This window comes from Trichoplusia ni, chromosome 16, assembly GCF_003590095.1.
Source record: "Trichoplusia ni isolate ovarian cell line Hi5 chromosome 16, tn1, whole genome shotgun sequence".
NCBI classification, from domain to species: domain Eukaryota; kingdom Metazoa; phylum Arthropoda; class Insecta; order Lepidoptera; family Noctuidae; genus Trichoplusia; species Trichoplusia ni.
The window spans coordinates 5,558,544-5,571,478 of record NC_039493.1 but is presented as its reverse complement, the minus strand read 5'-3'; the positions used below and the strand labels follow the sequence as shown (position 1 = coordinate 5,571,478).

The following is a 12,935-nucleotide window of genomic DNA, read 5'->3' as shown; positions in this document are numbered from 1 at the left end:
TGTACACATGTACGGATTCGTTCCCCTGGTGGGGTAAATGCAGAATATTTTAGGAACCGGAAAGGCTACATGTCCATAAATGTGCAAGCGATTTGCAGTGCAAATTTAGAAATTTTAGATTTGGTGGCAAGATGGCCTGGCAGTAGCCAAGACCAAACTATTTGGAACGCTTCCTACAGGAATGCTTTGTTCGAAAGCGGCAAGTATAGGGATGCTGTATTATTGGCTGATAGTGGGTACATGAATCGGCCTTATATCATGATGCCACTGGACAATCCACAAACCCCAGAGGATATACTATATAATGAGGCTCAAATCAGAAGCAGAAATCCTGTTGAACGCATGTTTGGGGTGTGGAAACGAAGATTCCCTGTACTTGCCTTGGGGATGCAGATACAAGTGAAAAAATGTCTTGCTGTTATTGTTGCAACGGGAATACTGCACAATATTGCAATAAAGGGAAAGGAAGAGTTACCACCAGATGATCCTGAACTTGAGTTAATTATGCCATGGGAAGATTTGTTCCGTCAGAGCCATATCAGGGAACAAAGAAATAATGGAGTTATGAGAGATATAAATCCTAAGCGAAGAGAGCTAATAAATAATTATTTTAAAAGTTTACATTTAAATGCATCTCATAATTGATTTATAATTATTAGTTGTTATGATGTCTTTATTTTAACTGCATTAAATTTTATAGACCGAAAACAGTTAGTACCTTAAGTACAAATGAAAAAATCTTAAGTACAAATAAAAACATGATTCATAAATGTAACTAAAGAATAAAAACATAATGTGGTGTATTAGTTTAATTAAATTCGTTTGTAAAATAAAATAAAAAGTCGAAAATCATATATTTTTTTTTAACATTTCAAGTTCCATTTCCAATTTCTCCGTTCTAATTTTTTCTTGTTTTAACTGTTCTCGTAAAATTTCTTCCTTTAGGGCAGCTTCTTTTTGGGTATTTTTCAACATGTTCTCAATAAGTAATAATTTGCTTTGCAGGACTTTGTCCTGCAAAGAAGTCTTTGGCCTTCTTCGGTGCAGCCATGTTGATGTCGAAAGTTCTTTATTGCCGGAAAGTGTAGTCGACACTTTAGTTTTCAAATCTCTTGGAGTCCAACTGCTCCACTTTTTATTTTCCACTTTCTAAAAAAAAATAGAAAAATTATTGTAATTAATTATTTCATAATTATAATGGCCATAAAAGCCACTTGTCTGCCAGTACCTACATAAATATTTTTACCCACCTCAGTTGGAATAATGCCTTTGTTTTTCTGAGACATACTGGAATCTTTAAATATTGGTGAAGAAGGCGCATTGGCATTGAGTACTGTCTGTGATCCCAGAACGACCCCAGACTCGATATCATCCTGGTAAATAAATAAAAAAATTACAATATTATGTTAATTAAAGTTACTATAAAAATATAACACATAAATATACTTTTTTATTAAGAACTTCAATTTCAGTATTTGAATTACGAAGTTCCTGATCTGAGAAATGTATATCAGAGTCATAAGGATTATCAAGTCCATCCAAAGTTGGGCCAAGTAAGATTTCCACTTGTCCTTGAAGTGGTCCTGGTGGTGGAATGTCAGGCTTGCCTCCTCCTGCAAAGAAACACAATACTTAGCACAACTTCTCGGAATAAATCTATACACTTTTCTTTTTAAAAACGACTATTGCTCTAAGGAATTTAATCCCTGTGTCGTTGGGTTTCACAAACATACAATTCACATGCAAAAAGACACCCAGACTCAGAACAAGCATTTGTGAATCACTCAAAATAATGCTTGTACTACGCGGGAATCGAACCCACGACACGCGGCGCACAGTGGGTTTGGCGTGATGACCTTAACCACTCGGCTATACCGTACAAGCATTGGATGTGCCTAGCTGTAGCATATTGTGTTCTTCTTGTTTTCAGGCCTAGCTAGTTCATGTTTTAAAACAAATAGCTGTGTCACCTACCAGTTAAAAAAATATTTTTTTTGGCAGCGGCTTTGTCTTTCCGTGTGGTGCGTTTGATGTTGTCCCAGCAGGTTTTTAATTGCTCAACGTGACGCACGTGAAAAGAACTTAAACAATTAAATTCTTCTGCCAGTTTCTTCCACCCTTCATTTTTCGTTGCACTGGTCACGGCATCCGTTTTTTTATTTTCCACGATATCCTTATGCCGTGAAATTAATTCTATCAGGAGTTCTTTTTCGTGTGTGGTAAAATTCGGTCCACGTGTCTTCTTCGACATTTTTTTATTTCAAAAAATCGCGAAAAAATTACACCGCAACAAACCGAACACAACTAATCAAAACGTAAACAACACCTAGATACCTTGACATTTCATTTCAAACGACGTATTATACGACTATGTAAAATGTCGTCCAATTCCATATAAATACACGTCGGAAGCGAGCACTTCAATCTGGTTGCTTAAAATAAGAGCGAATGACTTGCCCGTCATTCAGTTAAATGGCAGATTTACTAATGCCTTGTTAAATTTTTGCCGTGGGACACATGACGACATAACAGACCGTTAACTATTAACAATCCATTAGTAAATGACCGATTATGATTTAACAAACAGAGTATGGTGAAACTGGACCTTAGACTCACATTACACTTAGACAAGCATTTGTGTAATCCACCAATCCTTGTCTTACGACACGTTGCACACAGTGCGTTTGATGTGGTGTCCTTATGGCATGGCCATTAGTTTAGAGCAATTATGTAAGAGTTAAAAAAAACTATTAGTTTGATTGTTTTGAGGCCCTACGATTAATGTAATTTCTAAAGAAAACCAGAAGCTTGTCGGCTAGAAGTAAAAGAAAACAGTTATTAAGAACTGTACAGTTTCGTAGTTCTTGTTTAACGAGAAATGCCAGATGTTACTTATTGAAAATTCGTTGTTGTGTCTCAACTAAAACTTTTTCCAGTTATTTATGGTGTGGGAGGAAAATGTAATTAGTGTTCTAATAATAGTCTTCTCGATTATTTTCTTTTTCCTATCTTATGATTGATATTTATCTCCACCTTATTATTCTCAGGTAAATTTTCATAATGTTTTCACACAGGCATCGGTGTGTGCCGAGATTCGAGCTCACGACCTTACACTGAGTAATCAAATGGTCACTCCATTTGGTTTATTCCCAGTAGTTCCCTGGTACAGTTCCGCGACGGAACTATTTTTTTCCCAGTAGTTCCGCGGAGCTAATGACACGCATTTTCATCCTATTCATTCCGATAGTTAATTAAGTATCCTAAACATGTACAGTCATACACAAAGCCCTGATTATGACATATTTTATCTTGACTCTGGCGTCATCACACTAACCCTGCCTATAAAAAATGGTTACTATTATGTAAAACATAATCTTATGATGAGTAACGACTAGTCTTATCCCAGAATACTAAACCGCTATTTAAATTGAACACGTTCTTAAATATTTTATCTAGCGCTTACCTCACGGTAACCAAGACAGGAAACTCGAGCGTGATTCAAAGGTAACACGTAGCTTTGGTTTAATAAAACTGTCTCTGATTGAAAGGTTTATTAAACATTCAAAGTGTTTCTACTGGGTCACATTCAAAAATAGGATGACGGAACGACGGTTGAAAAAATTACAAAGATTAATAGAAATAAAACCTTGGGGGGTTTCACAGACGTTCAAGTCACATTCACAAAGACCCAGCCTCAGAACAAGCATCCGTGGATCACCTACCCACAACCTGCCCGGGTATCGAACCCGCGACTCGTTACGCATAGTGAGATTGACGTGAGACCTCAACCACTCGGTTGTCCAGAGAGTCAGAATACTTACCCGAACATGTCCGTACTTGATAGTGAAATACACTATGAACGGCAGACAGGATATGACGAAGCAGGCGAGAGCGAAGATAGTGGTCCTGACGACCCAGTTGAGGGCTGCCACGCACGGGGAGCCGTCCACGCAGGCTTCGCAACCCTCCGCGCAGGGGAGGCACTCGAAGGCATCGGGGATGGAGTATAAGCTGCGTTGGAGCTGAATAGGACAAAATAATAGTTTAGTAATTTTTTTTAAAATTAAAAAGATATTTGGTTCACAATACATGGCCTGGAGTGGTCATTTAGGCATATAAAATGCCTGTAGTTGAAGATCCCGATCTTCTCCGCCAGCCATAGTATGGGTTTAGATTAAGGTGAATTAACTTTAATATCTTGGAAGCCTGTTTTATTCATAGTTGACTTTTGGAAACTCTTGTCAGGTTTCAAGCTTTATTGGTATTAGAATCGTGATTTCATGAAACTTTATTGACATTAATGCTTTCTAGTATATACAATCAGCTTCCGAACACTTTTGATGAGTTTATATGTTAACTAGCTGTTGCGGGCTCACCTGCTATAAATAGAAAATCAAAAAATCTATAAATAGATCACACTTAAAAATAAAATCGGTAATTTTTTTCATTTTAATCCCGTCTATGTAGTAAATTTCGTCTTAATTCGTCCAGAAGTTTTTATCAAAGAGAAAAAAAACTGTACATAAAAAACTTTCGCTTGTATAATATTATTAGAAAAAACAATGATTTCGTTCAATTTCTTGTGGTTCATTTACAGACTTTTATGTTAGGTAACTGTTATTCAGATTTCTGTTTATTGTAAGGGTAAAAGGTATAAGGATTATAGTTAGGATTTGGTGTGCGAGTATGATAATATGAGTACGGTAATGAAATAAAAAGCTTCAGGTCATAAATTTAAATTAATGTGTCCCTCCACAGCCAACGATCTCTGAATTTCATATAATTGGTATATTGTAAATTCATTAACCGTTTTAATAAACATTTTTTGTAAATTAAAACATTCAAAGAATGACGGGAAAAAAGTAATTTAGTCGGTAAAGTATGGAGATAATTTTATTACGTGCAAAAATATTTTTGTGGAATTACTTTCTTTTTGGGATTCGGTTGGTCTGAAAATTGATTTTTAAATGTCCCCGTTTTTATACTTTTTTAATTTTAAGTAAATTAAGGTGTCTCCAGAATTAAATTAAGGCAGCACCAAATTGATTTCGCTGCACCCTACAACGTAGGTAAGCTCACACCAGTGAAATAAACACCCGAATAGCCAGGCTCAGTCATAACCTAATAACAAAATCAAGTCCTATTCACTACAAATTTCGTTTTTCGGACGAAGCTAACATAAATAATTAAAGCACTGATAAATAAAACCTAAATCCAAGTTTCTCAAATCTGGTCCTTTGTCCGCAATTTAAAAAAGAAATAAAGGACACGGTGGATGAATCAGCATTTAATCGCTACTCAATCTTTCAACGGAGACATAAAATGGATTGTATTTGTTGAAGCAACAAGTTTATTTTACTAAGTGGGTTTTCTATCCACTTTGCGAGTATTGTATCCTCCTTGGTATAAGTCCTGGATATACCGATATCATGTAGGTATCGTCTCGTGATATCGCTGAGGTTTATTGTGAAATGTAATCTTTGAAGTCCAACTTAGTTGTAGAGTCTATAGCATAGCAGTATTTAAAAAGCTTGATTGTGCTTAAGTTATGTCTCTCTTAGAATGATAAAAAATTATATTAAATACTAAGTTACGGCAAAAAACGGCATTGACACTGAAATTTCAATTTTCAAAGTCGACTGTTTTGCCATTCAAAAAGAATCTACATCTAGCAAAAATTTAAATAAATACTATTATGATATACTCACCAAGAGATGTTTCTCGTACTCTTCTTCAATATCACTTCCATTATAGTATCTGTTGTCTGCAGTAGTGTTTGGGAAGTAAAAGCCTCTGCGACAGACGCAGCGGTAGGAGCCGCGGCGGAACCCGAGACCGGGCACCGGGACGCACTGCAACAAACAAACATAAAAGATAAGTAAACGGGTAGGCGGATAAAAGGACCAGACGAACCCAAGAGTTGTATTGATTTTATTAGGACTTATGGATAAGGTCTAAAACAAAGTCTCGTATTCACTATCAGTTAGTAACTTGCAATGAATACCAATAGAATTCAATTTATAGCAATCTAGTAAGTCATTGGTTCAATATCTACAATCTAACAAACTGCAAACTGTTTGTCGGTCCAGGTCTCAGCGGACCAATAGATGACGACAGAACCTGAGGCTTATGTCACAAAATGGATGAGAGCCACTTTTTATGTGGATAGACAAAGGACCAGTAGCCCCCGGGGAGGCGAGACGAAATATTGTTTCATTTCGTTCCCCAATCATGACACGTCAAAATTTTGGTTAGAAATAGCCATGTTTTCCGCATTGTTTAACAGAAGGTAGAATAAGAGATTCGTGTAATATTTTAATGTTAAAACCAGTCAAGTGTGAATCGGATTATGACACTTAGTTTTTCGTATAGGTGGGCGAAGAAATTAATTAGGTGACAAACTATTTTACGATGCTAGTATAGCAGCAGCAGTAATACATAATATGTGATCATTTTAACAATCTGACATTCATGGTTCGTGTAATACAGGTGCCTGGCAATGGTAAGACGGACGGTGACTCAGTAATAGGGTTTCATCTTTACAATTTGGAAATAAATACCTAAAAAATAAAAAACAGTTATAAGTTATAAGAGATATACTATCGGCTTTTTAAAATCCGAAAATCCTCGAAATTAGGCTTGAAATAAGAGCATTTAACGGCACGCTTGATCGAAATAACAGCTTATATTCTAAACTGATGAAACGACTGGAAAACATAGAAATCCACTCCATGTTAACTGAAATTGCAATCGTTAATTTATCACGTTGTTGTCGAAAACAAATAAACAACTGAATAAATAGCATTATATCGATACACAGTTCATTAAACAAGTGTTACAAATCACTGCGAGCTTTCACATTGACAATACGTCACCATTATGTAGATCGCATAACAAAGGTACAGTCAGGAGCCATTTTAATTTAAAATGAGGACTAAAATCGAGTCAATTTCGAATTCGGATAATGAGATTTTGTCGATTTAAAAGAATCGAGATGAAATCGGAAACTGGATAAATACGTTGAACTCGGATTGTTATAATTCAGGTTTCTATATAATTCAATTATTGGATTATTTATATAAAATGAGGTTATTGGAAAAATTATACTCTACAAAATTTTGAAGAAGATTTTTCTCTGATATTATTTTTTCGAGAATCCATACCTCTCAAGTTTATTAAATAATCTAGGCCAGAAATCGCATTTCTAAATAACTCTCGCCAATAACAAAGGCACATCTCATCTGATACAACGTCTAATCTCAATAGTTCCCTGATTTAAACAACTCCAGATCTACCATACTCACACACATAGATTTGTCGATACTTCGGCAGACATCCAAAGTGTTAAAACGTGACTTTCAACCTTAGATGCCGACTCACATTCGAGTGTTACATCATTACGTCACTTGCCCGAACGACGGGGAACTATTATTTATATTCTAGACGAACGAATATTTATAGTGTTTTTCGTGATGCGAACTTTGATAAAACATAATATACGTAGTATTTTTTATGTAACCTGTCCATTGAACACACTATTGTTGTAACTCTATAATTATATAACTTTCATAAAGCGCATTTATAATGAATATGAGATGAACATTCATCATCACTGTTGGACATAGGCCTCTCCATAATTTCTCCAGCGCGACCGGTTCGTTTGCGTTGTTGAGATGAACATTATGAGTCTATTTTACTTAAAAATATACGGGTATGATAATGTGACATCGGAATCGTCTGACTATTTTCGGGAATGATCAGTCCATAATAATGAACCGGTGTTTTGTATGAATTGCTTCTTTTCAACAATTATTTTCTTAAACAAATTTCTTGTAACTTTGATACTTAGTGGTGGTAGATTCGAATAAAATATTTTTTTCAAAGCAAAAATAATTGGAGCACTAAACTTATGTATGTCTGACTGAATCACTCCAGATACTTAAAAGCTACTGTTTAACTACATTTTTCAATGCCAAAAGCGTCGGTAACTGCAGTCAGTACCTATTCGGATGTTACTCATTCAACATATTTCTATGTAAAATACAAGGTGTCTTTGTCAGATCAACACCAGAACAATAAGAATAAGCTTAATAATACACTTTTACAAAGCGGATATTATTAAACCTGCTATTCAGAATACGGATCTCAAGACTAAAACCTTTTAGGGTGTTAAATAAATAAGCCTTTAACGTCACTGTTAACATTATTTTAAGGGAGAGAGAACCTATACCTATACCATGAGCTATTGAACTGGGAGTAATGGTGTTGTCGAAGCGAGACAGAGTACTGCATTGTACATAGCGTCCTCTCCCTTCAACGATTAAAGTCCCGGCTTAATTTAGGGTAATGTCGTCCTTCGAGCCTATCTTACATTCAATATTATGACAAGCGATCAAATTAGAAGTTTAAATAATCGAAACTAAAACTCTACGCGTTTCAACGGTTATAAATGATTATAATGATCATTGAATTCGAGCTATAATTTAGTTTCGGTTTGTCCATCAAGTGAAACGTGATTTGTTATAGCGAAGCGAGGTAAGCTTATTTATAATGTTAAAATCACAAGGCTGGATTACGAAACTAATTTTACTTATCCACCTACACAGTAAGAGGTATATTTTCAGACTGTTTTCCTTGTCTGCCAATACGTACTCAAATAACCGGGTCAAGGGCAAGTCGAACTTGTAGCACTGATGGTTCATTACAATTAGGCTAAATTAAAACCAGTTGGTTACTGATTAAATTTAAGGGTGGGAACTGACAAATTTATTCGGCTTCTAAATTACAACCGTTGCTTAACGTTGTTGTCACATTAATAGAAACAACAATTATGTAAAAAATCTAACTATCTTGCTATCAGGTCCTGGGATAAAGCCTGATGGCAGAGGAGCAGGCAGCAGGGCCTCAGTAATAGGTTTCCGTTTTTACCCTTTAGATACGTAACCCTAAAAAGGTTTGCAAGTAAATCATCTATATACTTGCAAATCGTGCACTATTTCCCTCAATCCGTAGGGATTTACGTTCAAACTGACTTATTCGATAGAAAGCGCTAAGCTTTTCCTACGTTTTACCCAAATTGGAAAACAGATGCTTGCTTTTAGAGACAGAGATGCCAAAACACGAAGAACAAACATTCTTCAGAGACAGAAACGAATCAAAATTTTACGTAGTATAGGTACTTACAACATGTAGCAAACCAAGTTCTTAAAATATACTCTCTACATTTCACTAGATAATTATGAAGACATACATACATGGCTATAATTGCCTTAAATGTTTTCTAACCGTGTATAAAGCAGATATCTAAGTTGCAGCAATATTAAATTATTAATACTATGAAGAGAAGATGTATATTACTTCTTTTCATTGTACCTAAACTATTTCCAATAAATAAAAAACTACATTTATTAAGGTCAACTAACCAACAAATTCGAATGAAAGGCCCAAAATATCCAGCTCTTTATTGCTTTAGCTATGAAACAATTTCTTACTGAAATACGTCAAACAAAATAATGGTGTCGCAAAAACAAAAACCTTTCATGAAGCTAAGCTTTGTGGTTCCTAAATATTCGTCTGACTCGTAGCAATCAGGTAGGTAGGTGAAGTATGGCGTTTGCTTGTTACTTGGTCCTTTTGCCCAAAAAACAAGCAAACTTTTAAGCTAGCGTAATCTAGATCAAGACAGCCACAAGCTTTGTTTACGGTTTTCAGATATCTTTTTTGGCTAAGTAAGACAAAAGATAAAGTTGAGAAATGATCGGGTGATTACAAGTTACCTAATTATTTCATTATTCATTTCCTAATCAAAACTCTGTACTTGCTGCTCTGCTCTATTCAATGTTATAATTATCTGTCAATATAGTACATGTTGTTTAATACACATGTTACGCTTTTTATACAAAAAGATCTCGTTAAATTGAGTTTAAGTGCGTAACAAACAAGCTTCTATACGTATTTATAAAAATAGTTAGAATTAGGTACTCGTATAATATTAAATGCAAACTATAAATCACGAAAAATTGTCAACAGCATTAAGTTAGGTTGCAGTTCGATTCGTTTAAGTTTCAAGAGTGCTTGCAAAACCATTAGGAACACTTGCCTTGACGTTTTTTTTTTTATTCTCAAATTGCTCTGCTATACACGCTGTCGTGTGTCGTTTGCTATCGACTATTTTTGTTTTTAAATCATTGCCTGATAAAGAGCGAGGTTCTGATGTGATAAACCGCTCAAATTGGGCTCGGTACTGTTAGGGCTTCATACGCTAAAGCGAAAGAAAACAAATTTGTTCACCCATTGGTGTTATAGCGACAACAATAAAACATCATCTTATATCAAAACACAATTACCTAGCTAGCTATCATGGTATATGAGACTCATAGTCGTGGCATTCGCTCAGACGCAATTATATTCAGTGTTTTTCTCTTTGGACAAAAACCCTAAAAAGTATGACTGCGTACTCAAAAATGACATCAAAAATCTCGATATATTTATTTCGCTTTTTGTTATTCATTTTCTTTACAAATATTGTCTGGATATCTCACAAACAGTTTCAGATATAAAATAAATGTTGGGCGAAGGTCCGCAATTTGTTGAAGTCTGCCTCGTATCATACCGAGCCAATACGAATAAAAGATTACGGATTGTCGCGGGTTGAATGATATTTCAGTGTTAGTGAGAAACGACTAGTATTGTAGTATGTGTCAAATGGATTTTATTTTTGTCAAATTTATTGGTTAATCATTATTTGTTTGGTTGTTAACATTTGGGCTTTGCTTTTTAAAAAATTGTTCAAATAAATAAATTGGCAGCAATAAATGAATTACCAGGGAATGGTTACGCAAAAATGCAACATAAACAAATCAATCAATCATCGAAAAAAAATGAAATTTACACCAAACCTCGGAATTTATTCGTATTTCTTTTATAAAATCAACCTATGAATTTCATAAAGGCTTTTTACAGCGCGGCTGAGCGTCATGGCGGCACAAAAATGCCAGCGGTTTGCCCCATGTTATGGCGTGATTGATTTATTGAATCTGGCAATATTCATTGCTGGCGTGAAAATCTACTGATCCTTCTATACGTTCGAGAGCCTTTGATATGCCCAGTTTTGGCCGAGTTCAACCGTTTATATAATAATTTTAAAATATATAGCATTTTTTTATGTTTCATTGATTATTTAAGATATTTAGTATCATACATTTGAGTAAAGCTATCTTTATTTACGTGAATTTGCAGGTACACTTAAGGAAAATTCAAATTAAAACGTATTTAATTTTCAAGCCTTATTACTCAGCAAACCACGATCTTTGTTCTAAAAAAAGTTTGCGAAATTTATCGTCATTAAGTAGTTTTGCGAAATGTCTTAAAAACAACAGTACAGGCAACATAGAAAGTAGGTATCGATGTAAACAGTTCGCGCTAAGTCGGGCAACAATATACGAGGGACAGAATAGCCGTGACATCAGCCTGAAACAAGCCTGAAAATGTGTTTCATGGGCAAAGCACGGATCAGTGGGCGTCACAAAAAATATACTGTCAAAACTTTTGTAAGACAAAACATGTTTCAGCGAACGTTTTTTTTTATGAAAAATATGTAGTTTTGCTTTTAAGAAAAAAACTTTACGTCATATTTTATGACGATTATATATTAAGATTATACAGAATGCCAATTGAATATAGAGACTTAATGGCAGCTAAGTATTCTGCTAAATGCTTACTATAGGAAGACTGTCTATATCAAATAACAATCGATTTTAGTACAGAATTATAAACTAAGAACAAACATTAAAGCAAAGCCCTAAAAGCGAACAACTTTGATACATAATACACTCGAATTCACATTCCAAGTATTTTAAGATTGCGACCAAAGTTCAGCACACTCTACATAAAAGAAACTTCCTTGAACCAGTTCGCCACAAATCAATTTCATCTTAAGTCTACTCTCCCGGAATGCTAAACACCCAACTTCAGAGGCTTACGTCCTTACGACAGACATTATCGAAGCCTTACAACCCCACATGTGTCCCTTTGCCCTCAAAAACCTGATCACGTCGAGAATAAACAAAATGAACTGGGTATTTCGAGTCTCGATACATTATCGTAAAACATATGAAAGTCGCTCGCAGAAATACTGACGTATAAAAAAGTATGGCTGCGAAGTTTTGCGTAGTCTCGGCTAAGGCTATGCGAGACTTAGATAGCAGACGATTTAAGTCTAGAAGAAACGACTGCGGGACACATTCTAAAGATAAAACATTGGGTTGTCGGATATTTAAGTCGTTGCGCAGCGTGTATGAGAAAATTATCATGCCAAAAATCGTCTTCTAACTCGATAAATAGACTGATCTTTGACGATCTGTTTGGTGTAATCAATTAGTAAATAGCTTCAATAAGTCAAGCACGTTTGTGAATAAAAATGGTCGCAAATGTGAAAATTATTTGCTTGCCTGAAATGTTAGTATTGAAGGTACATTAAACCTTTATGACCGAAATTGCTTCTGTATTGTTTACCGGCAAATTCTCATGCCACGGTCTGAAAAATTTACATTATGAAATATGCTTGGTCTGACGCCAACACTGGCAAGAAAACAAGATTTAAGCTCACTCAAAATCTTTTTAAGGTTAAATATAGTTAGGATAATATTATTATTCAAAATTACATTTTCTCAGTGTAAGCACGGTATAAAATAAACACGTTATTAAGTTAAAAAATGTTTTTACGACGGCACCTAAGACGGGTCGTTGAATTTTTTAATACTCTGCTCAAAGTAAACGCTCAAATTGTATTAAACTAACGAAACTAATTTGGCGAGACAAACAGCTTCTAACATTATTTTATGCGACGATAAGAAAGCAGAGCAGTTGCTTTAGAATATTCTCCCAAGCTTCACGGTTAAGGTCCTAAAATACAAAACGTTTTAACAATAAGTAAT

At 35.1% G+C, this 12,935-nt stretch overlaps 1 protein-coding gene across 1 annotated transcript in view; it reads right to left on the bottom strand.

Moving 5' to 3' along the window:
* The window catches only part of LOC113502091, a 121,488-nt gene that overhangs the window by 15,394 nt on the left and 93,159 nt on the right, over positions 1 to 12,935 (bottom strand). Inside the window, exons 5-6 of the mRNA XM_026883472.1 lie at positions 5,709 to 5,852; positions 3,822 to 4,022 (exon numbers count right to left, since the gene is read on the bottom strand). Coding sequence (XP_026739273.1) covers positions 3,822 to 4,022; positions 5,709 to 5,852 — 345 coding nt within the window. The remainder of the gene's footprint in view (positions 1 to 3,821; positions 4,023 to 5,708; positions 5,853 to 12,935) is intronic.